At 46.0% G+C, this 24541-nt stretch overlaps 1 protein-coding gene across 3 annotated transcripts in view; it reads left to right on the top strand.

The window, feature by feature from the left end:
- LOC138481725 (maternal DNA replication licensing factor mcm6-like) overlaps positions 1-24541 on the top strand; it is an 860230-nt gene that overhangs the window by 392378 nt on the left and 443311 nt on the right. For all 3 annotated transcript variants that reach the window (XM_069613836.1, XM_069613835.1, XM_069613837.1), the window contains exons 9-10: positions 555-696; positions 11579-11720. In XM_069613836.1, the coding sequence (XP_069469937.1) occupies positions 555-696; positions 11579-11720 (284 nt within the window). The remainder of the gene's footprint in view (positions 1-554; positions 697-11578; positions 11721-24541) is intronic.

Here is a 24541-nt window from a genome sequence, read left to right as displayed (position 1 = left end):
TCTCCAAAAACATCTTCACCTTTGGGAAGAGAATAATAACTATCCACAACAAAAACTAGATCTCCCAACTTGCCATTCTGCAAACGCTTCTGCTGTTGACTGCAGGTTAACAATAGGACTGTGTGAACTGGAGAAGAGAAAATGAGTTTGTTTTTAGTGTTTGTGTGAGCATTTGCAAAATAGTTCCTGTGGTTATCCAGATGTTACTGATCATCCAAAAGCTAAGGTTGTCAAAGTGAAATATTTAAACACTGATAATTTACATCTACTCCCCATCATATGATCCCTCCTTGTATTACATTTTGCTAAAACTGAGAATGCTCGAGCATTAGTCTTCACAAGCTATTTTCCTTGAATTTTCATGCAATGTCCGTATGGCTAAAAAGTTAATTTAGTACAAGTTTTCATTTGTTCGGTATTGATAACCAAGTGTTTATCTTTTTGCATTTGTGTATGGATTTCTATGTTGACGTGCATTAGTAAATATACATTTTGCGAAGTCCTTAAGTTTGCATTTAAGAAATGCTGTTGTGACTATTTTGGTTTGTTTATAGGTAATGATGAAATAAAGAGGGGTGTTTTACTGATGCTTTTCGGCGGGGTTCCCAAAACTACAATGGAGCGAACATCTCTCAGGGGTGATATTAATGTTTGCATTGTTGGAGATCCAAGTACATCCAAAAGCCAATTTCTGAAGTAAGTTTTTGTTTTCATGGTTTCTGAAATAATGTAAAACATTTAAATGAGCCATGTTTGAACTTTCAAAGATTGCTAATCGTCGTGTGTCGACATGGTTCAGGCAAAACGTACATTCTCGATTTTATAATCCACTGTCGATTAAAAAATATATGAAGACTGCAAGAAGACTCCAAATGTGTTTGCAAGAAAACTGAAATCCTAACTGAATAAAAATAAGGGTGGCACATGAAACTTACAATTGAAAAGGTGCTATAATTTGGATGGTGACATTTGTTTGGATGGTGAGATGGAAGTAAGGAAAGCATTCCTCTTGACAATTTGTTTCAGGATGATATGTTGGAGTAAAAATACTTCACAAATGATACACATGAAAATGGTTGTTTAAGCTTTTATGTTTTTTTATGTAAAACATTTCAATACTTTTGGAATTCAAATAATTTCCAAATGTAATTTCTTGGCAAAACTGGCAAATACATCCATAAAGTAATCTCTTTTGTGCTTTCTGCTGCGCTTTGTCCAGGAAGACTCAAGACTTGGACAGAACACTGAAGAATAGTAGAATTGTCCCGGGAGGAAAGCTGAGCGGCAGCGTGCGCGTCTTGGAAGCAAGACGACACGAAGCAACAACGTTCGATATCTGGGTGTTTAAGCGCGTTATAAATACATAACTAAGACAAAAAAAAGCACAATTACGCAACTAATTCCTGTAACAGCGCCTCGATGCCTGCGGGCTATATGAGCGCTATATAAATGTAAAATACATTTAAACATTTAAAAAAATAGCTTCTCTTTATTTAGGATGACCTATACACTCTGGTACCAAGACCACGCAGCCATTCTGATCCTGAATAACCCATCCACCATATTTGTCTTGGAAGATCTCATCTTGCAGTTCCATCTCTTTTGAGCTTGGTAGCTGGGATTTTGATCTTGACTGAGCTGTGGTGTTCCTCAATTAGCAATCTCCTTTTATTGGATTTCTAGAACTGCATTTTTGGGATATGTCAAGTCTCCTCACTATCCTCTTAAACCTGTTCCTTATCCTTCTGCCAACTTGTATTGGAGCACTTAACTAATCCTGCCAAAATGTTTGCCACTCGCCAAATCTTCAAGACCTTGAGCATTGATCTAACAATGTCCAAAATCTTACTGCATTCTGACATCTGACACCTGGATGGCTTCCAAAACCATCATGAACTCAAGAAAATATAGACATTTAGTTCACTAAGAATCCCGCCTTAGTCCCCAGATTTCCCTGCCTCAACCAGGTTCTTTGCACAATGCAACACTGTTCATGTATGGGGTCCAAAAACATATGCATGGAAGTAATTCTGATAGCACACACGTAGCTACAAAGCAACAAAGAGTAGTACAATAAAGGGAATGGGACATAGAGGGGTGAGAGTATCCTCTTATTACTCTAAGTGCCTCAATATTCATTGATGCATTTCTTGAAGAGCATGTTCTTCAGATCTTCGAAATCTATAAAAAGAATTCTCCCCTCCTTTGCTTTACTCCAAAATTATGAAGACATTATTGGTATTGTGAGCTCCTAGATTTGATTACTTAAACAAATGGCAATACTACAGACTGTAGAATGTTGTAGTATGAGCCCTTCTGAAATTGGGATTTAATGAACAAATGTCACCAGTCTGCCTACCTCTACATTGTTTTCCAGTGGATCCTAGAATACATTTTAAATCGTTGCATCACATTAGTCTATACACGAGGCCGGTCATCGATTTGTACAGCCTAAACGGTAGACATGTACACTCTGACGATCCTATCTGAACTTTTCCCAGTTGACATTGCTAAAGCCCTAACGCAAGAAGGAACTCTGAGGTAACTCTCTCAGCACTTGATCCAACTAGGAAACTCTCTTCCAAATGAAATCAAAAGCATCCTTTTATGTGGCATTAATAAAATATGGAACTGTAGCTGTTCTTCTTTATTATACTCTTCAAATCGTATGTCCTGTCCTACACGAGGTGGCCTCCTTGCAAGATGCTTATAAATGCCCCTAGCATAACAATACTATGCGAAGGATAATGGAGCATACTTCTCACAAACTCAAAACTCTTCCCCCACCTTCCCAAGAACCTGTCCACATATACCACATAGCAAGCTCCAATCCAAATCCTTCATTGACCCAATCGCCCCAATACAATCTGCTCACTCCAGGACATCCCAAGCCAGCTGGATTAATGAAAACCAAGCATTTAAAGAATTGCGAATAATGTAAACACTTTGGGACACATTCCTATTAAATTCTATTTGTTTCCAAAAAGCCAGCAAACTTTCTCTCTCAGAATTCTGTCATCCAACATGCGCAAAACATATCCACACATTTCACTCCAAACCTCCCCTCCTGCATTATTAACAAAGCCCCTCAGAGAATTATTCCCACAACCACAATTTCTTTCTCTACTTTACACTTGAGACATTTGCAAGAGATCTCTTCTCCCTGCTATAACAAGTTGGCATACTGGCGTGCACGAATGACGGCGCCAGGATGAAGAACCGAAACTAGTGAATCAAGAAAGTGAGAAGTGCAGTTCCTCTTCTGCAGGAACAGCCGCTTACTTCACAGAATGCAAAATGCAGTCTCCTTCATTTCTTAAGCATGAACGCTACAGTCCGTCAAGGTGAAATGGAGTCCAAGGCCATATTTTGTCGACTTCAGTATGATCAGCGAGGGTAGCAGTGGCCAGGAACAACATCACGTCAAAAGGAGCTGCAGTATTGAGAGTCGGAGGGGGCGATAAAGCTGTGTATTTTAGTCCCTTGTTAAATAGAATGCCTCTTAATCCCTCATACATTAACCCGATTAAACTTGCTCACTTTCTTCCAACCCCCATGAGAATATTCTGCCTGTTGTGCAACCCAAGTTCCTTTGGAAGGACGCACAATGGCTCTCAAAGGTCCACGACCATTCTCAGTGAGAGTGTAAACTCTTAAACTGAAAACACTTAAGGAGCATGAAACCAAACCCTGGGCATCCTACGCTATGCATGCAGAAAGAATATTGGGTGAGGCTACTGTGGAAGAACTCCAAGCTGAAGAAGCGAGCATCGGCTTTGAGAGCGACACAGAGGAGCAGATTAAGTAGCACACTTCAGACGTGTCCTCAAAGCCGTCGTTCAATTCCATAAGGCCAATGTCAAGTTGTGCTTAGACATTCCAACATCCATAAGGCTGCTTATGACAAACACATGCATGAAACAAACACTGACATTGCACTACCAACACATGCGTCCAATCATTTTGTTTTGAGTCCCAAGCCGACTGTTGATGCATTAGTTGAAAACAAAGCTGAAATACATTAACACAGTTTAAAGCCTGATGAAAAATCGTTCCTAAGACACAACAAAAGACGTCTTCGAAGTATGTGGAGTGTAGAGATGCCCTTTTGGCCGCTATGCAGAAATCCAGTATTGTTTCTTTGGAGTCCAAGGCCAAGTTGGAGGAAGAGGTGTCTCTTAAGAAAAGACAGCAAGGCAGTAGACCAAGGAAACCTTGGTCAACAGAATGGTTATATTTTAGGGAAAAATAAGTAATTCTTGGATTGTTATGAACTCCCTAAAAAAAAACTGGAAACATTATTGGATGTCACTCCATATGAAGAAGGGAAGGACACGTCCTGTGAGGAATCTGAGGGCATCCTCCAATCTACTATCCTTGTATCTTCCTCTCAGGTGGCCAGGGAAAGGCCATTGCTCTTGTATCCCGACCATTGGGGTGGAGGGACTTTGGGGAGAGGATGTCTGGGTGAGACATGGTATCCCCGTTTCCCTTGTCAGAATGAACCCTACTCTCCCCCTGCCTTCGTAGTTTGTCACTTAACCTCTTTCCTGCACACGCACTGTCCCACAATCATATCCCTTTAAGACTGGGACAAGGAGGAGGAGGCAGCAGGGAGTTGTGCACACTTCCATTTATTCACACCACTTTGGGACTGAGATGAAGACGAGGACTGTGGAGGAGTCCCAGTGCAATGGCCAGGTTTGTCCCACTGATAGATTCAACTATGGTCAGGCAAAGGACTCTCAACTGCAACCAGTTAAGAGGCCACAGGTAAATAAAAAGGGAGACCGACAGAGAGGGAAGAAACTCACCTGGCGAGAAGGAAGCTGCTGCCAGACGTCAAACAGGCTGGCGATGGGCCAGCAGGAAGGGCGCTGTTTATTGCAGAAGGGTGAGCGAGATGGTGGGGCCCGAACTGGCCGCTACAGGGTCGTGACACCTGCAGTGTGTCCACAGCGGGAGCTTTGGGCCCCTGAAGACTCAAGATTGCTGCAGGCCGATGCAGCAAGGTTTGAAGGCAGTGAGCGATACACTCCAGAGCTCCCAAAGAGCACAATCTGAGTGAGAAGAAGCCGGAGAGGAGAACGAGGATGCCCAGAGGAGCGGACACACATCAATGAGTGTAAGAAAGGGAATACTGAGGCACTGCAGGGGCTGGACATGGGAATATTAAACCGAACTAAAGAAAAGATATGAAAAGCATATGAAAACACAAAACTAGTGAAAAGCAAGTGATGCTCATTAATTGTTTTCACTGCGTTTATGAATGCACATTTATGAAGAAAGTGTAAAGTAAATAAGGAGCTCTTATGAATCAAGTGGAAAACAAGTGATGAGCACTAATGGGCAATGTGAAAGCAAGGTGGTAGAAAAGGATGTACACCACAGAGTGAATTGTGTGCAATGCACGTTGTGGCAAAGCCAAGAGACTGCAAAGGAGAAACAGAATTTAATATGGACTAATGATACAGGTTCAGAGAGCCTGTGTTGGCAAGAAACTCAGAAGAGAACATAAAAGTATAACAAAGTGCCATGGGTTATCGGTATCGGTTTTGTGACCTGTAATGGGGGTGGTATGACAACTGTCCCTAGAACAAGTAACCCCAAGAACCAAGTAAAGTCAACATGTAGATGCTGTATTGTATAACACGAGTTAGTGATTGAAGAAAAGAACAATCTGTGTGAACTATTGAAAAGCCTGGATGGTGAAAGTTGAACTGGAATTGTTATTGAAAGACAAGATATTTGAACTGATTGTAGTTGTGAAGCTGGAAGAGCTGACTTCTTGGTGAAAGGAACCAAGAGCATTTGAACTGTGTTGAACTCCTGGGGGAAGGGTAAGCTGGAAAGCAAGCCAGGGGCTAGAAGAACCTCTGAACTTATTTGAAACACGGTTTCTTTTTGTTGCTGACATCCCTACACAGAGTTGTGAGGGCAAGTATAGGTTTTGGACACAGAGTTTTGAGTTGAACTTAATGACACAGACTATCCTTAGTTTCTTTGGGTAGGGAAATGCCACCTTAATATAGGACTTACTCCATCCTGACATATTAGAAAAATAAACCATTTATTTTTTAAAAGTGAATCTGTTTTCTGTGTCTGTCTTCATGATGCCTTCAGTCCCCAGAGCAAGTAGAGCAACCCATAGAAGAGAAAGGGCCTAATTGTAAAAACAATTATATAGAGGAGACTGCCATTTTAGATGACCAGGACAACTTTGACCCTAATGAATATTCAATTCCATCACCAGATATTGTAGAACCTCCATTACTTCCTCACCAATGGAAGATCCAGTACTTTACACCAATCTTCTAAAGAGAGCAGCTTCAAAGTTTAACATCAAACTCGAGTCTGACGACACGGATGTTATAGGGATTTTTAAAAGCGAATAAGTTAGTCTCTGAAACATTACCTCTATGTAAGTGTATGCAAAAGAGTGTTACTCCTACTCTAAAATCTGCCACTGTTAGTAACCCACATATATGGATACAGGTTCCTCTCCCTGAAAGCCATGCTGGACGTGCCTCTGTATGGCAGCCATAGTCCAAATAGGAACAGTGGTGCCCATCCCAAGATGTCCGCCTGGCATGCAACAATGTCGGGTGTCAGGAATGCAGAAAGGTCCTTTCGTCTAGTGCTGTCGGACCAGCCTTACAGCCTCGAGTGTGTTCCTATCAGGAAAAGGGGGACACCTTTCTTCCTTTAAAATGCCTCTACCAGGTGATCACAGCATCTCGCAAACCTATTCATGTTGAACATGTAGAGGGAGCCTCAAGGTTTTAGCAAATGTGCCCTTTTGCTTTCCTAGAGTCTGTTTTGGGAGACTTTAGTTCTGACAAATCTACTCTGAGCTACATTCAACCCAGAAGCATGACCTTCTTCCTAAAGGAATCTTCCTTATGTGCCTCTTTTTCGTTCATAGCGTTCCTATTCTCTAACGCTCTATCATTATGTCAATAACGGCAACAGAGAAAAAAATCCTATAGAGTGGTTATAGATGGACTCTGGGGGAAAGACTGGTATGACCTACTTGGGAAGGAGAGAGCCGCCAAATCCCACTCTAGTTGCTTCCTATGATCTTCCTTACCTGTCTTTTTTTATTTATTAGCACTCCAGATCATGATCCGTGGTACCAATATTATTTATTGGTATTATTTAAAAAACAAGATGCTTGAAACTGCAGGTGGCGGGTGTGGAGATCCTATATACACCACAATATAAATATCTGGGGGTCGAAATAGATACAAAAGGAGACTATTTTACTTGTAAAGGTGTACGTAAAACGAGAGCAGCACAGGTTACTGCTTTGATGAAGTGATTCTCAATTAAATACGGTGGCTTTACCTTATGGGGGGCACGCCAATTATACATACGGGTATTTGTCCCCATGATCACATATGGACTTGAATCCCTCCTTACAATAGACTTACATTGGCTTCAAGTCATAGAAGGCACATTTTGGCGGAGAATCCTGGGCCTCCCAGTATGTATTTCAATGGCAATTATCCGGTTGGAACTAGGATTAATATCCTTGAAGGCCATCGTCTTGAAGAAAAGTGCTGAAATCTATCTTAAAATGCAGAATAACACCAAAAATGGTCGGTTGGCTGCCATGTTACAGGAGACGCAGAAGGAAAGTATATCCTGCCGTATGAAGGAGTCAATCGAAATGTTCTATAAAGACATTTTCTGGACCCCAAGATGGGGCAATAAAACTGCAGAAATGCAACCCTCATTGATAAAATGTATTGAACATTGGGATTGGCTCAAATTACGCCTACCTCAGTAGTCTGAAAACTATCAGTTTGTAACATTTGTCCTATATACGTTCAAAAGTCCCCATACTTGAATCTGTGCCCAACCATGAAACATCGTTGATTTTATTCTCCTATTAAGATTGGCCCACCTTCCTGTTCTTTCAGTGACGGGTATAATTGATAAAATCTCTTTACAGGACCGTCATTGTAGAATATGTAAAAATAAGGATGAATTGGAAACACGGAGCGCCTTTTGACCATTTGTCCCGATATGCAAAGTACATACCGATTACATTATGGAAAATGTGTACATAATCTGGAAAGTATTGGGTAGAAGCTATTTTGGTATAACTAAATCAATACCACCAATATCAAAATGTATTTTTCCTTACATGAAGTCTGGATGAAGATTGAAAGTCTGTTGGGCATTAACATCTAAAATATTGATCAAATTTAAGACCTGGAACAACTCTGATTGACAATGTGACTGAGGATGAAAGTCTCCTAGAAGGCCATTGAGAATTTAATGAGAAGCAAGAATTGAGAAACTCTTTGCTCCTAGGACAATCTCTAGAGTTTAATTTTGTAATATATCCTAAAAGTTGGACGGTAGGGATTCTTACTAATATGCTGAGAAGGACTTGTTTTGAATCTTGTCGGGTTAGTCAGAACAGAGGATGGGCTATTACACCTACATTTTATTTGAGATTTTTCTTTTAAAATGAATTTAGATGTTTTCACTGATTGTAGATATGTTAAAACATTCTTAACAAATGACAGATTGGATTAAGTATACTTTATTTTATTATTTTATTTTACTTCAACTGTTATTATACTTGTTCTGACTGCATTTGTATGTGAGTTTAAAATTGTGTATTTCTATTTTTCTTTTCAATATCTATAATGTATTTACTATGTCAAGTTTAAATTTAAACTATCAAATTAATAATAAATATTATTTATGAAAAAGGCTTATTGTAAAAGATGCCTCTGCCCCAGACAGCGATCAACTTCCAGCTGTTATCTCTCAGGAGAAGGTTTTTCCTTCCTGAGGTGTGGCAGGCACTATGAATCCCAGGAGACCTTGGTAAACCCAAACTATGATCCGTCACTGTGTAGAAAATGACTACAAACTGGCCCCTAGTGACCATCCTTTACATAAAATAAATGTGAAGGTACTCACTAATGGCTACTACATCAAGGAAGAGGGGAGGGACTCCTCGATCAACCAGTAAGTACCCCCCCTTTCACTCAGGAGAAAATTGGCCACATCAGCAGCATCTGAACTGCAAATGGCTAATGAGCAGTCCTTCTGGCATAGTATAGCAGGAACCCGTGCAATGAAGTTTAGCATCTCACGGAATTGCCCAAACCGCTTAAAGCTACCACAGTTAAAGTGATTACAGAGGGCAAACATTTAGCAAATGCCATTCATTCACTGAATGCATCTGATACATGGTTAAGGTAGAATAATCTACCATTATATAAAGAAACGTACTTCTTTTAGGGTTTTAAACATAACTAACTGGCTACTTACGGTTAAGCAGTCTTACTTATTTGGTTTGGCTGTTCATGATGTACTTTAAAAAGCTAAGAACAGTTTCTCAAATTGCTGGTAAATTTTAAGAGGGGAACTTTTACTGGTAGGTAATTTTAAAACCCAACCATTTATTCATCCTGCAGGTCACGCGAGTGATCCGCCATGAAATGGCACTTACCAGATCTCATGGCCACAAGGAGCAGGATATTTAAGAGTCCATTGCTAACCATGTAGAGGCAGGGCACTTGACAGTGGACAAAACCCCTGTGAGGCTACAGCTGCAAAATTACTACCTGGTGGTGGTCCTTTCTCATGTTACCCGGGTATCGGAGTTGCAGGACATCATAAATCTACTCACGAGAGGCACTATATTCAGACAAGTGGCTGTCCGCTATAAACAAGGAGGGGGAAAGCATTGAGCTGTTATCCAACGCATGTGATAGGCCACCAAATGGTACCCCATAATGTGTTGCACTATACAATTATTTGTGATTAAACACTGACATCAGTTGTGAACAAGATTTACATATCATTGTCGGACATGTAGTTTATTTGAGCGATATAAAACCGGTTTACCGAAACATCAATGTGCCATTTAAAAATACCACGTACAGTACGTACTCTACTGAAACGTGCATCCGTTGAACTGTTGGGGACGTTTTCCTAAAGTCTCCTAACAGGTGAGACTCTACAAAACTATCCCTTGGTATTCAGGCCCCAACTCTAGTACAAGTCTGTACTTCCCAAAGGTTTGGTAGAATGGCAGAGCAGCCAGGCTTTTTTTTAGGAGGCGGATGTGAGCTGTAGATAAGTACAATGAACTCAGTAAATAGATGGACCCAAAGAAACTCACACTTGGTATAGTAAAACACATTTAATTTGTATACACATGGCAGTTAAATTCAGGTAGTAAGAACTTTTTCAACTAATCAACACACTAGAGAACATAAGCAATACTATAGGCGAGTAAACCATTAGTAAGTAAATACACAGTTCAAAGGTAAGTAAAATCACCTGTTATAGTCACTCAGAACATGTTCTGATTTAGAAATAAATAGGGTTATTCAGCACCAGCAATAGAGGTTCAATACTTTCATAGGCTTGTAAGACTTTACAATGACCTCGGGTCTTTAGCCGTCCATCGTAGCTAGTTGGTTGTTATTTAGAGTCATTTTGGAGGGAATGCAGGTAAGGAACAGCAGCAGCAAAGGTAAAGTTCCAAACAATGCTTTTATTACAAGTAGGAGGTTTTTGTCCAGAACCCGGACGGGCCCAGGCGGCTTAACTTTGCACGACTTTGGCACACATCAGGCAAGCCCGCTGCGCTGTTGATATTGAAGATTGAATGCTGTGCAGAAGAATTTAGCAGATCTATAGCTGCAGACATAGTAAAGAACACACAAGATGGAATAAGCAACCACTAGGTCTGGTCAGTGCATCTAGTGAATCAAATTGTTGGGTCAAAGGAAAGGCATTGGTCAAGTCACCAATAACCAGGACCTGGTCCTTACTTGCTCTGATGCAGAGCAACATTTAACTGCTTTTACTCCAAGACCTGTGGTGAAGTATTGATTAAGAGCATGCGTTATGAGGAGACACTATTGGGAAACTGAGCACTTGCTAAAATAGGCACTTAATCATGTGCATTTTTTGTTTTGTTTACTGTAGTGTGCGTGCAACACCTACATTAAATCAGAGAGGCCTGTCTCTGCTCTTTGCAAGTGTATGCCTGCCATGTGGGACAATTACAGTTGCAGGGCAAGGAGTCTTTCTTTTCTGACAGTTCGCTGCGTATAGCTTACAGTTGTAGGTTTTCCTGGAAAAGGGAGGGCTCCATCTGCCACAAAACTGCATCCCGTAGTTTCTAATTCGATGAATATTTTCCTATAAACCCACCATGAAGTTTTGGCAATCCAAGCATCCACAAACTATTTTCCATTATGGCAGAAATCATTGTTTTTTTATTTAGTTGACCCAAATTTTAAAGCTTGTTTTAAAGACTTTTTCCTGCATCTAAAATGGGCTTTGAAAACCATTGCATGGACCGCGAAAATTCTCCTAACTTAAAATAAGTGATGTACTTTCTAACTTCTCATGATACCCAATTTCTACTTGGCGACTAAGGAATGATATAATTGCCAAAGAAATACCGCAAGACAATTTTTTGTAAGATGTTTTAAATAGGTTGAACATGTATGTGAATCAGATCCTTTTAGATAACATAAGTATAGCATGTTCTGGGAGTCGTTTTTACCTTCAATATGTTTTCTTTCATCAGGCATGTTGAAGAATTTAGTCCCCGTGCGATTTACACAAGTGGTAAAGCAAGCAGTGCTGCAGGTCTAACTGCAGCAGTGGTGAGGGATGAAGAATCTCACGAGTTTGTGATCGAGGCTGGAGCTTTAATGCTGGCTGACAATGTAAGTTTTATTTTTTGTAAATTAATTTGAGTCTTCACCATGAATCTGTGATGTGTGACCATCAAATGTGGAATTCAATGATAAGATTCTGTTCTAAAAGTTGTGAAGCTACAGCAAGTTCTGGATGAGGTTAATCTGCAAACTAAAGGAGTTATATTTAATTTTATTTTTAATAACTCGGATGACTGGTAAACATTGTTTGCCTCAAAACAGTCATAACATCATAAGTGGTTATGATGGTCTAAACTATGGCTTTGAGTAGGGATTATGACGGGTTCTGGTTAAATTCTCTATTCCACTGTAGCCAAAAAAAAATCTTGTTGTTCAACTCGAGAGAAATACTTTAAATTCTTATTTGAAGAATCTGCAACAGCTCAAAGGCAATGGTGCAGAAGTAAAGGGAGCTAAACAGTTCCTGGGGGCTTTTTTGATGATCATATTTAGCACAGTTTGGTGTTGACTCGAAAGGGAGTACTAAGAGGGCAATTGGGGTAATTTCCTGTGGTCCATGCTTATGTGGAAACTTTATTCATAAAAGTTAGTGGAGACCAGGCTGGGTTAAAATCCGTTCTATATCCTAGTGGCAGTCCCCCATGCAAGGACAACCTCCCCAGATCCCTTTTGGGCCAGCATGTCCTGGAGGGAAAGCAAAGATGGCAGTAAGGATTATACTTTTTGTGGGCCACAGTCAGCTATGCTCTGTTGGTGAAATTGGTCGTAGAGGTGAGCAGAGTTGAATTTGGATGTTTGGAAATGTTTTGACTTTTCAACCGAAGTTCCTCTTGAATGTTGTGTGGTGTATAAGAGTCATTTACATATCTGGCAGTTCCTGATGTGGCTGACTTCTCTACCCGTATTAGTCTTTTGGGAGAAACCAGCTGGGAGGATAGCTTGGAGGCAACTTGTTTGTCTTGGAAGCAAGACCATGCATAGCAACACATCTTCGAATCCTGGTCTTGCGCTTAGAAACTAGTCTGTTATTAAGCTTAAGCGAGTTATAAAAAGAATAATTAACTTAGCTATTGGGAAGCCTCTTCATTACCCGATTGCCCAATCTTCAAGGTGAAATGGGTGAGAACTTTCTTTTGTTTGGTCTCAAAGATAGAGAAACCCATCTGGTTGTATTGTCGGGTGGATGGTTAAAAAGCAGGAGTTAGAGAAAATAAGGAATTGTTTTTTCTAGTGTCGTGGGAAGGTAGGGGATAAGCACTTTGTTTAATTGAAGGACCTTCTAGCAGGCTAGCGATGTGTCAATTTGAGGAACCATCTAGCAACTCGGTGTATCGTACAAAAGATCCAACTATGATAAAGCCTTTCATGTACTACCACATCATGGCTCGAGGTGGGAGTCCGTCAACGGAGGAAAATTGTGCACCAGAATAAGTAACTGCTGTAGCGTGTTGTATAGGGCATTGGAGGGCTGTGCTGCACTTGCTATGAGAAATCAAATGTTGGATGTCCTGAACATGAGCATTCCCTTAAATACGCAGTACTTTTTGTGAGGTGTGCTGCCTGATCCAGGATGATGTTGAAATGTGTCATCATTTCATGTTATTGAAGATACAAACTGTACTGTGATTGGTAAGCTTAGATTTGGAAATGGAGAACTTCAACAGAATGTAGACTTAGTGTTATTTATTTTGTGGTGCATGATTAGATATCCTTGCAGACACATGTGGCTAGTTAGAACTTAAAAGGCCAAAACAAATTTCCTTTCTCTGTGCTGTTATGTACTGGGCAGTAATGGTGTCTTGCTGCGAAGTAGTATTGCTTGCACATAGTTTTGTTGGCGAGAACAAGACGGAGCTTGGCAACACGTGCCTTTCTAGTTGGCTTATGTTTCAATTCATGTCATACCCAGTGTAGTCATTGGTGCAGGATCATGGGAGTTATAGGCCCAAAAACCTTGTGAAAGCCACGTACACTCCATAGCAGGGGGCTGTGGGGATAACCTTGTTAATGTCTGTCTATGGCCTGCTCTATAACGCTGTGTGGTACTTTGTTCTGTCCAGTAGAGTATTTATTCTGCCTTTGGTAATGGCCCAGCGCACCAGTTGTGAGCAGGAACTGTTATGGGGCTGTAACCTGTACAATGTCTGTGCATGGTGTATGACCTGAAAGAGCAATGGGTGTGTGTTTGGAAGAGTGGTACCTTTCAAATCATACACAGCCAAAATATCTAGTGGAAAAGCCCATGTTTTGGTGGTATATGCAAGCATGGCCCTGGCCTAATAGCCCTGTTTGAAGGCATAATGAACAGAGACCCAGAGGGCAACATTGCATTGCTGCTGACTCAGCATTTGGAAAATGTCATGACTAGGACACTCGAGACAACAGATTACTATGCTGAACCTGGAACCTTCCTCATCTTCTCATTCAAAGAGAGCCAGGGCCTTTCTTTGGGGTCAGGAACCTCCATACCTTAATCTGATAGAAATTGGTCGAAGTGCAGTTTAGGGGATATTTTGAAGGGTTTATAAAAACCGAGAACACAGTTGAGCTCTTTTAGGGGTCCAAAAGGTTTTGTTCAGATACAGTATACAAACACATACTGCTGGACAATTGGATATGTGCTTTCTGTGTTACAGCATATTCTTGAGCATGGGGTCTGGCATGGATTCACATGTTAATGAATATTCCCCATCGTTAGGCCGAGAATCTTCTGTAAAAGAAAACAGTTTCACTTTCACTTACAAACTGTATTTCTCCTCTAAACAAATCACTGTACTCTGGATCATAGTGCTCAAGCCAATGACAGTCCTCTACCTAAGCCCCTCCTCTGGCATCCATATTCAGATTTTTACAGCACATTTCAGTGTTGGCAGTCTTCCAGTTTTGCTCTGAGCTACTTTTACGTTTTTTCTGTTTTACGATTAAAAGTTTCTGGTTTTGTCCCACAAAGAGCCTGTGTGCGCTTTTCTCCATCTGCTGACAGCGGGTATCCGTTTGTCAGTGAATTTGAAGGCGAGGCTTGTCAAAGTTTCCAGAAGGCCATCAGTCCGACTCTGCACCCCCAGCCATGATGGGGACAGGAGGAGGAGAAGGAACGAAGGTCCCTTTTCAGGCCCTGCACAAAATGCAAGCTACGGTACTAGTTTGTAAAGGACAAATGCCTCCAATGCCTCTACTTCCTTCACCTGGACCACAAGGATGGAGTGCGAGATTTGCCTCGGCTACTCCAAGAAAAAGATGGACTGACACTGGCGGCATGGCTGAACAGCAAGGCCTTTGCCCCATGCCCCGAGCAGGGTCATGCCTCGCCCAGGACCGGCCGGTGCGAGCAGTAGGCTTCTAAATCCTTTGAGGGCACCCCATCTGTGGGGGCCCAAGACAAGGCCAAGCACTAAAAGTCAAGCTCCACAGGGGGCAGCATAAGCTGGACCCGCAGTGGGGCGGCCGCGTTCAACATCACCATCTGCCTCCATCACCAGCCAGCTATAGAGCTCCTTCTCGAAGAGGAAATCGCACAAGCCTGCTAAGTTGCAGGAGAAGCCCGACAACCCAGGAGCTGAGAAAAAGGTGGCTGACCTGCCCAAGAAGGCCCAGGCGGCACAGGAGAAGTGGTCCTTGATGATTGAGTGGGTGGAGGCTGCTCTTACGAAGGTGAAAGGGGCTGACCCAGTGAAGGTAACCCCTATTGCGCCTAAGGTGTCCCTGCCTCCTGAGGTGGGAAGCCTCCACTGTGACTGGCAAGGCTGGCTGGCATGCCGGAGAAGAGGATGCAGTCTGAGCCTGACCCTGCGGGGTCCAAAAAGGGGGGCAGGGTCGAAGCCCCATGCCGTGCCCCAGGCCATGAGAGTCCCCTACACACGGTCCACGAGGGCGCAGGGCCTAGCACTTTGGTTATGCCATGGGATGTATTCCTGGACATCCTAATGACCCTGCACACTTTGGTGGCTTAAATCCAGAGAAGGATGCCGTAGGCCCCAGTTCAGGCAGCCCCCGACCAGTCTACGTCTAAGAAGAGGAAGCGTCATCAGGCGCCCCTTTTTCAGCCTTTTTCGGGTGCCCCCTACCCCCCCCCCCCCAGTGGACCAGGATACGCGAACGGACACTGCCACAGTGACTACAGGTGACAACATAGTCACGGCAGGCGGATCTCCACAGCCAAGAGCATCCCCACCGGATGAGGTGGAGTCGTTCCAGTCCATGGTAACCAAAGCTTCAGAACTTTTCCAGCTCCTGCCTGAGAAGACCAAGGAGGGTTTCCTGTACCAAAGGAAGACTAGCATGGCGGTACCCCAGCTGGACAACGTGTGGGAGGAGGGCTGGGCTCTCTTGAAGAACCCCTGCACGGCCCCGGCCAAGCGGGATGGGCTGGAGAAAAAGTACTGGGTGTCGGAAGTCGGCACCCAATTGCCTATGGTTGTCACCATTGCCGGATTTGGTGGTGTCGACTGTGAGGAAAAGGTAGCTAAATCCTTCATCATTGGTCCCTCTGCACAGTGAGGGGAATACGTTGGATGGCATGGGAAGGAAGGTTATCTACAACGGGGCGTCCACCATCAAGGCAGCCAACGCGCTGGCGACCGTGCCCTGGTATAGCAGGGAGCTGTGGCACAAGATGGGCCCGATTCTTGAGTTCCAGCCCGACAAGAGGGTGGAAGCGATGACCATCTTCCAGGAGGGAGAGGTAGCTTCGGACCATGCCATCACGGTGGCACTGGTCATCCCCGACACAGGTTTCCCGCATATGGGTAACTGTCTGCCTCCGTTGTCAAGGCTGGCTGAAGGCCAAACATTTCCGCCAGGAGGACCATCGAGGGTGTTGGACATGCCTTTCGACGGGGATAACCTTTTTGGAGAAGGTAGTTGACAAAACCCTGCAGACCATCAAGGTGGCTACAGAGATGGCCCGTGCCCTGGGCCTGCACCAGCAACCCTTCTATTCCTTTTATTCCTCCAGAAGAAAGCCCCACAGGTTGTCGAAGGGTTTCTACTCATATTGCCAGCCCTCCAGGTCCATGGATCAGGAGGGCTACAGAAGCTGTTCCAAGGCCTACAATGTATGTGGTCGGGGTCACCTTCAAGACAAGGGACTGAAGCAGGACTTAATCGGTCAAGATGTCAGGCTCCCACCCTGCACACCGGTGGGAGGCCGGCTGATGTATCACTAATTACCAAAAATCATTGCCCATAACCATCTACCTATTTGTTCAGAGTCTTGCCACCTGTGTCCGTGGGTTTTAGGGCCCTTCTTCCCATCTCCCCCATATTTTGGAAGCCTTGGTAGGGCAGCCTCTTGCATTTTATATATTCTACACTCTATCATAGCACATGTGTCCATGTCCATTACCCATTGTTCCAGCGTCGGGGACTCTGGGGCTCCCCACTTTTGTTGCACTTCATCAATCCTGCTGCCGTGGTCAGAAGCAGCTTTTCCCACTTATTAAGGTCATTCTCCTCTGGTATGCCCAGGAGTAGGACCTTTGGGTCCAGTGGTATGGTACGGGTGAGGATTCTAGTGAGTTTGTTGCAGCATGTGTTCCAGAAGGTTTGCATCTGGGGGCATGTCCATAAAATGTGAAAGAGTCCCTTCTTCCTCTCCACATCAGAGACGGTTCGGATTCGAAGCCCGCTTCCAACCGTATAGGGTCGTTCTTGGGTAATACACTCTATGCAGGATTTTTAGCTGAACCAGCCGGAGTCTAGAGGAGATAGCGACCTCCCGTGGGTGTATTAGTACCTGAATCCAGTCTTCTGGGTTTATCACTCCTACATCCCTTTCCCACTTAGCCTTTAAGCTTGTCAGTTCGGGAGTGGCAAAGGATGAGATGGCATTGTATAGAATGGAAGTGCATCTGGTGGGGATGTATGCTGGCAGAATATTACGTTCAATCGGTGTATAGTCCGGGATAGTAGCATCTGCAGGTATGAGTTTTCAGGGCATGGGCCAATTGCATGTAGTGGTACTGTTCCGTACCCGGGAGTTGGAACTTTAATTGCATATCTTCAAACAAGGTTATCTTCCCCCGCTTCCAGGAAGTCTTTGACTCTCAAAATCTCAGCTCCCACCCATCGAGGCTATGGCTCGAGTTTCCCTATTTCCATTAAGTTGTTGTTTTTGCCATAGGGGTCATTTTATTTTTCCATCCTACAAACACGTGCGCTTGTCTCCAAACACTAACCATGTGTGCTGCGGTTGTAGGTGGGGGGGCCTCTCGTGGGAGTTTGGTATAATAAATGAAGTGGGGTCTGGGTCGTTCATGGCAGCAATTTCTGCCCTTATGTGGGGTAGTCCCCGGTCCCCATCGTTGACCTCTGCAAGTTGTGAGGCCCAATAGTAGGTTTGGAGGTCGGGCACCCCTATATCGCCCTCCCAGATTGATCTTTGAAAGGTGGTCAATGCTTTGCATGGTTGGCCTCCACCCCCTATGAGTTCCCTGAGGAGGGTCTCCACCCAGTCAAATTCGGAGTCTGGTATCTTGAGTGGGGCGTTCTGTAAAACGTATAGAAATCTTGGGAGGATCATCATTTTAAAGAGTGCGGCCCTACCCAGGAGTGTCAGGGGGAGAAGTTTCCAGTGGTGGACATCACTGACAAAGTGGTCAGTAATCGGCTGGAAATTGTTACATAATTTGTGTGGTCCCCGGATATCCAGATTCCCAGGTATCGAAAGCCGCTTTGCTCCATTCAGTATGGGCAGTCCTGGGGGTTAGCCAGCACTCTGCCCTTCACTGGAAAGAGCATGGATTTCCCAGTTAATCCTCAGTCCGCTGAACTCACCAAAGCGGATGAGCCTCTGTTACTATAGGGAAAGTCCAAGCTGGGTCGCCCAGGTATATCAACAGATCAGCATATAGAGACCTTATCCTCATGCCCCTCAGGCCATCCAAATCCCGTCCAGGCTGCGCACTGGCGGAGCCATAGGGCGAGTGGCTCAATCGCGAGGGCGAAGAGGCGGGGATAGAGGGGGCATCCCTGCCACGTACCCTTGCCGAGAGGAAAGGACCAAGAGGGCCACCCATTTACCCTGACCTCTGCCTGGGTGTTCGTATAGACTAGTTGTACCAATTTTAGGAAGTTGTCCCCAAACCCCATGCGGCTCATAATTTCCCAAAGGCTGTCCCATCGGATCGAGTTGAAGGCCTTTTCAAAGTCCAATTGCCAATAGGGCAAGTGGTGTGTCTATGATGGGAGCGTGTTTTAATGCCAGGTGGACCCGCCGCAGATTCATTTGGGTTGACTTGTGTGGCATAAAGCCATATTGGTCCGGATGGACCAGGGTGTGAACAACCAATTGTAGTGGGTTAGCTAAGAGATTGCCAAGGATTTTGGCTTCACTGTTAATTAGCGAGATGGGCCTATAGGAGGCGCATCTCTCCTGAGGTTTATCTGTTTTGGGAATAACTGCGATCGTAGCCTTGCACAGATCTGGTGGATGGGTCCCCTGTTCACGGGCGTGAAGCAGCATTTTATGGAGAGGGGCACAATTTTGTTCCCGCCTAGTTTTTGCCAGGTTTCAGCTGGGAATCCATTCTGGCCTGGTGTTTTCCCTACCTGGAGTTGTGTTAGGGCTTCAGCTACTTCTGTCTCCGAGAGATCGGAGTCTAACTACTCTTTCTGTTGTGATGACAGAGATGGGAGCATTATACCGTCTAGCAGGGTTGGGTCTAGTGAAGAAGTTGGAGCTTGGTATAGTTCGGTGTAGAATTGGGCAAAGGCTTCCGCTATTTCGGGCGTCCTACTGGCACTTCTCGTTTCGTGAGGTGACCATTTCCCAGACATGGCGTTGCCCCTCATCTCTTCCAGCCAGGATAGCATTTTGGCCGCCTTATCCCCAAATTCATATATTCTCGCTCTGGAGTCCCAATGGGGTCGCTTAGCATTGTCCAGCACCATGTTTCAGAGGAGCTCATTGGCTTGTTTGAGGGACACTTTAGTCTCGGGGGTTGGGGCGAGAGCGTATTTGTTTTCCCACTGAGTCATATCTCTTTTTCGGCTTCTATTATCTTTTGGAATCTTTCTTTGTGTATGCTGTCCAGGAGATTCTCTCCCCGCAGCACCGTTTTATAGGCCTCCCATATTACTGGGTTGTTCACTGCGGCTTCGTTGATTTCTAAGCATTCAGTGGGTACTTCGGTAAGGCGATCAACTAGCTCGGGGAACCCAAGATAGTAATTGTTCAGTCTCCATGTTCTGGGAGGCGTTGTGCGTGCATCTGCAATTCCACCGTCTGTGACACCACGAGGAAGCAGGTCCACAGACATCACCCTATGTAGGTCTGTGTTTGGGAGAAAAAGGTAGTCCAGCCTGGACAGGGAGCCGTGGGATCCCGAGTGGAACGAGTCGCCTCTGGTTCCCGGGTGTAGTTCCGCCACACATCTCGGAGGCCTAAGGCAGATACAAAATTGGCCAGTTTCGTGGGGGTGTCTGGGTTGCACTGTCTGAGATGGGTGCGGTCAATACTGTTGCACATGTCATTGTTAAGGTTTCCCCCCCCGGACCACCCCCAGGATCCATCCATCGGGTTGATGTTTCCCCATGAGAGTGATCAGTTCGTCTAGCAGTTCTTGCCCCAGGCTGGTTGGGGAGTACATTGACACCACAGCCAGTTTCTCTCCCCAGAGTGTTCCTAGGATTAGCACATATCGACCCCAGGGATCCTGTTTTACGCTCTGTAAGGCTAATGGGACACATTTATGTATGAGGATGAGCACTCCCCTGGATCCATTGTGTATCCCGCATGAAATGCTGACAGGTAGTTGGTTCTCCGGAAGAGGGTACAATGTGACCCTGCTAGATGTCTTGGTTAACAGGGCCATATCGGGGGTGGGGGGGGAGGTGTCTGTTCAACAACTGCGTGATGGGGCGTCTTTTGATCCCAGAGCCCATCCCGTTCACGTTCCAGGTGAGCAGTTTGAGAGACTTGGGGCGTTCAGCCGATGAGGAGTGGGATTGTTAGTGCCATTTAGAGCGCATTTTGCAGGGTCCACAGGATGATTGGTCGGGGGGGGGAGAGCGGCTTCTCCTTGTTGTTTGTTGCAGGGTTAGGGGTTCCCTGTATGGTAATGTCAAGTAGCATATTGAAAAGTTTGTGATTGGATTGTAATGTGAACATGCTGTGGCCCCAACTGAACAAAAAACCTGTATAAACTTTCCCTTCCATCCCCCTCCCTATACTCCACCCCAACCTGAAGTACCTGTCACCTGAACATTGCTGATCTTCAAAAACTTAGGTCAGCTTTACTCTTTAATACTATTCGGAACAAACCAGGAAAAAAATAACTTGAGCTGTCCCCAAGTCCTCACAGGGTTTGGGGTCTTGGGTGATGGCTCTGGGGGCCGCTGATTGCATAATGTTGCTTGACGGGCTTAAAGCAGCGCGTTGGTGAAGTCCTATAGCCTCTATGTAGGCATGGTGCACCTGCTCATTCGTGAACCCCTTCAGGGTCTTGCAGTTGTCATACCTGATCCAGCGCGTTAGTTGTCCATCTCTTGAGCTGGGTAGTTCTGTTCTGGTAGTGGTGGGAGTCGCGCACGTCTGTCTCGGTTTCTCTGGGGTCTGGGTCTGCCTTCAGGGTCCGGGTTCTTTGGATCCCAGTTCCTGGTGATGTGTTTCAGCCCATTTCCAGGCCTCTCTCGGATCTGTAAAGTGCACTGTTGTGCCATTGTGTTTGATCTTGAGCTGTGCTGGAAAAAGTCCATATTTGACATTCATGGAGTGGCGTTTCCTTTTTAGATGTTCAAATTGCCTGGCTTTTTGCACTTCACGGGTGTAATCAGGGAAAAAGGCGATTTTGGAGCCGTTCTATGTAATCGATCTTTTCGCTCGAGCCATCTGTAGTATTGCATCCCTGTCCCGGTAATTTTACAGTTTTGCAATAAACAGTACTTGGAGGGGCGCCCGGCACTGGGCGTCCTGTTGGTACTTGGTGGATTCTTTCTATCGAGAAAAGATTTGAGAAGGATTTTGGTGCCATTAAGATCCGCCAGCCATTGCTCCAGGAAGAGCTCCATGCTGGGACCTTCTGTGTTTTCTCGCAGGCCCAGGATGCAAATGTTTTTGCGGCATGATCTCCCCTCACCCTCCTCCACCTGTGCCTCCAAGGATTTTAGGTGCATCATCACCTGTGATAGCTGCTGGTGGACCCCGCCAAGATCGTCCTCCACGATCGAGATCCACTGTTCTAACTCTGCCATCACGTTTTTTAATAAGGCCTCCACCGCAGGAGAGGAGGCTGCTGGCAGTCCGCCATCCGTCATCCCGACTGGGGTGCTAGTCGCAAACTGGTCCATGGTGCTTTGCGTGGTCACCCTTTTCGTTTGTCTTTGCCCATGCTGTAAATTAGTGGAGCACCCGGGGCAATAGGCTTGCTGCAGGTGTGAGTTGTGTTGTGACTTGCTTTTTGTACTGGACTGATGGCAGCCACTTCCCCTCTCGGCCAGTCTGCTGCGTGTTTGGTGTCCCAACGCAACTGTGCCCCCCCTTTCTGGTACAGGGCACCTGGCTATGTTTATGCCGTGAGTATGGCCGTATTTGCTTGTCTTCTGATCCGCCAGTGTGTGGTGCACCTCTGGGGCCTCACTTGTGTGTGGGCGCTGGGCAGGTGTATATCAAGGCAGGTCTCGGCCTTTCTCCCGAGTGTAGCTTCAGGTGGCCTCAGGGCCATGGCAAGATTGTAGGCCCTCAATGTTGGGCAGCAGGATCATGCCACTCTTCAGTGCAGATTGGGGGTTGTCTCGGAGGCGCTGTGCTGGATTGGTGCCAGGGACTGTAGTGGCCCTCTGTCCCTCGCGGCCCCACTGCTGGTGGTGTGGTACTCTGAAGAGGGGAGGCCCTGCCGGGGGTGCCAGCAATCTGGGCACCTCACTTCCCACTGCCCTGGTATTCTGCCTCCCTCACCGCTGCAATCCCATGTTGACGGCCGTGGGGGGAAGGTCCAGCCGTTGCAGGAGCAGGAAGCTGTTCTCCGCATTTTTCCCCTCACTCCCCGGTCCTCAGTGTTCAGTGCTTCAGGAGGAGGGGGGGGGTTGCCCGGGTCTACAGACCCAGCACGGGGAGGAGGGAGAAGACACCCCACCGGACCGCAGGGCAGCAGGACACAAACAGCGCTTGTCCTACCTTCTGCCGCCGCGGCGGTCCGTGTCCTCTCCTGCCCCACCCAGTACCCTGCCGGGCTGGCTAGAGTCTGGCGTGCCGCCCCACGCTCCGGGTCGATCAGCTTCTGCTCAGAGGCAGGTGTTCAGGGGTCCCACGTCGGGTGTTCTAGGCATAGCGGTCCCGGCTCTCAACACGGGTGGCCTGTGGCAGCCATCTTGGCGGGCTCCCTCTCGCACTCGGGGAGCGTCCGGTTCTTCCCCGGACAGCTTTCGGAACGAGTGGAATCCGAAGGCTGAAATTTCGCACCAGCGTGCCTCACTGCTTTATCTCGCCTCGGGTGTATTTACAGGCGAATTCGGGCCTTCGCAGGATGTTTTATAAGGATATTGCGGGCCGCCAGAGGGAGCTCTCGGGACTCACGTCCTTGCTACTCTCCCCACCAACACTCTTGCCCACGTACATACCCTGGAGTTTCAGAACAGGTGTCTGTGGATCCCTCCGGTGCCCCTGCAGGAGCAGTACATCCCTCAACTCTTGGAGGAAGTATGGGCCATGCTGCGAAAAGGGGCGATGGAGCTGACACCACAACAACTCCGGGGCTCCAGAGTCTACTCTGTTTAGTAAAAATGACTGGGGCTGGAGGCCCATCTTGAACCTGACAAATACCTCAAGTCCCAAAAATGCAGACTGGTCACGTTGCAGCACGTGCTCGGCCAACTGGAGGAAGGAGACTTCTTGACGCGTCTGGACCTAGAGGACACCTACTGCCACGTCCACAATCACAAAAATCATCAAAAGTTACTATGCTTCATGGTGCAGGAAGGGCACTACCAGTTCAAGGCCCTCCCCTTCAGCCTGAAGCAATGCCCCTAGAGTGTTCATGAGGTGCCTGGGACAGGTGGCGGCCCATTTGCGGGGACTACACATGTACACGTATCTGAATGACTGGCCAGTTCACGAGAGTTGGCCGTCTGACACACTGAGACAGAGTCCGGCTGCTGACAGATCTGGGATTCTCCATCAATTATCTGAAGTCCTGCTTGATGCCATCGCAGGACGCACTGTTCCTAGGAGCCAGACTCGATAGTCTCCTGCCTAGCATCACCCTCGGAGGAGAGGGTAGCGGCCATTCGGAGGAAGGTGCAATGACTGTCACTGAACCCCTCCACAGTGCGGACCATCAGGTCACTACTCTGCATGATGTCTTGCGTCTACCTTATACGGCTCTGCAGATTATGGCTGTTGCCTCTTCAGGAGTTCCTGGACTTTCGCTGGATTCAGGTGTCCGGACAAGATCCTGCTCGCTGAGTAGTTCCATCGGGTGATTCAGTGGTCAGGCGTTCACGCCATCGCCCGGTGCACAGGCTTCCAGAGCCCACCACCCATACCAAGAGACAGTCACCACAATGCACCCCTGGAAGGCTGGGGAGCCCACACTGGATGTCTGCATGCCAGAGGCCTGTGGCAGGCAGAGGCTCTGAAGGGCAAGGTAGTGAGGATCTTCACGGACAACACCACCACGATGTTCTACATCAGGAAGCAGGGGGGCACTCAGTCCGCAGCAGTCTTCAAAGAGGCGCATGACTTTTGGCACTGGGCCTTCAGACAAGAGATGTTCCTTGTCCTGTTTCACCCAGCAGGAGTAGAGAACACCATCGCCAACTCCCTTGGCAGGGGGTTGCTCTCCTTCCACGAGTGGGAACTTCAGCAGGACCAGGTGGACCACAACTTCATCAAGTGTGGCAGGCCCCACATCGATCTGTTTCTAACGGCTGCA

This window comes from Ambystoma mexicanum, chromosome 5p (assembly GCF_040938575.1).
Source record: "Ambystoma mexicanum isolate Mex_15411 chromosome 5p, UKY_AmexF1_1, whole genome shotgun sequence".
NCBI lineage: Eukaryota > Metazoa > Chordata > Amphibia > Caudata > Ambystomatidae > Ambystoma > Ambystoma mexicanum.
The sequence above is the reverse complement of the archived record's forward strand: the minus strand, read 5'-3'. Positions and strand labels throughout refer to the sequence as shown.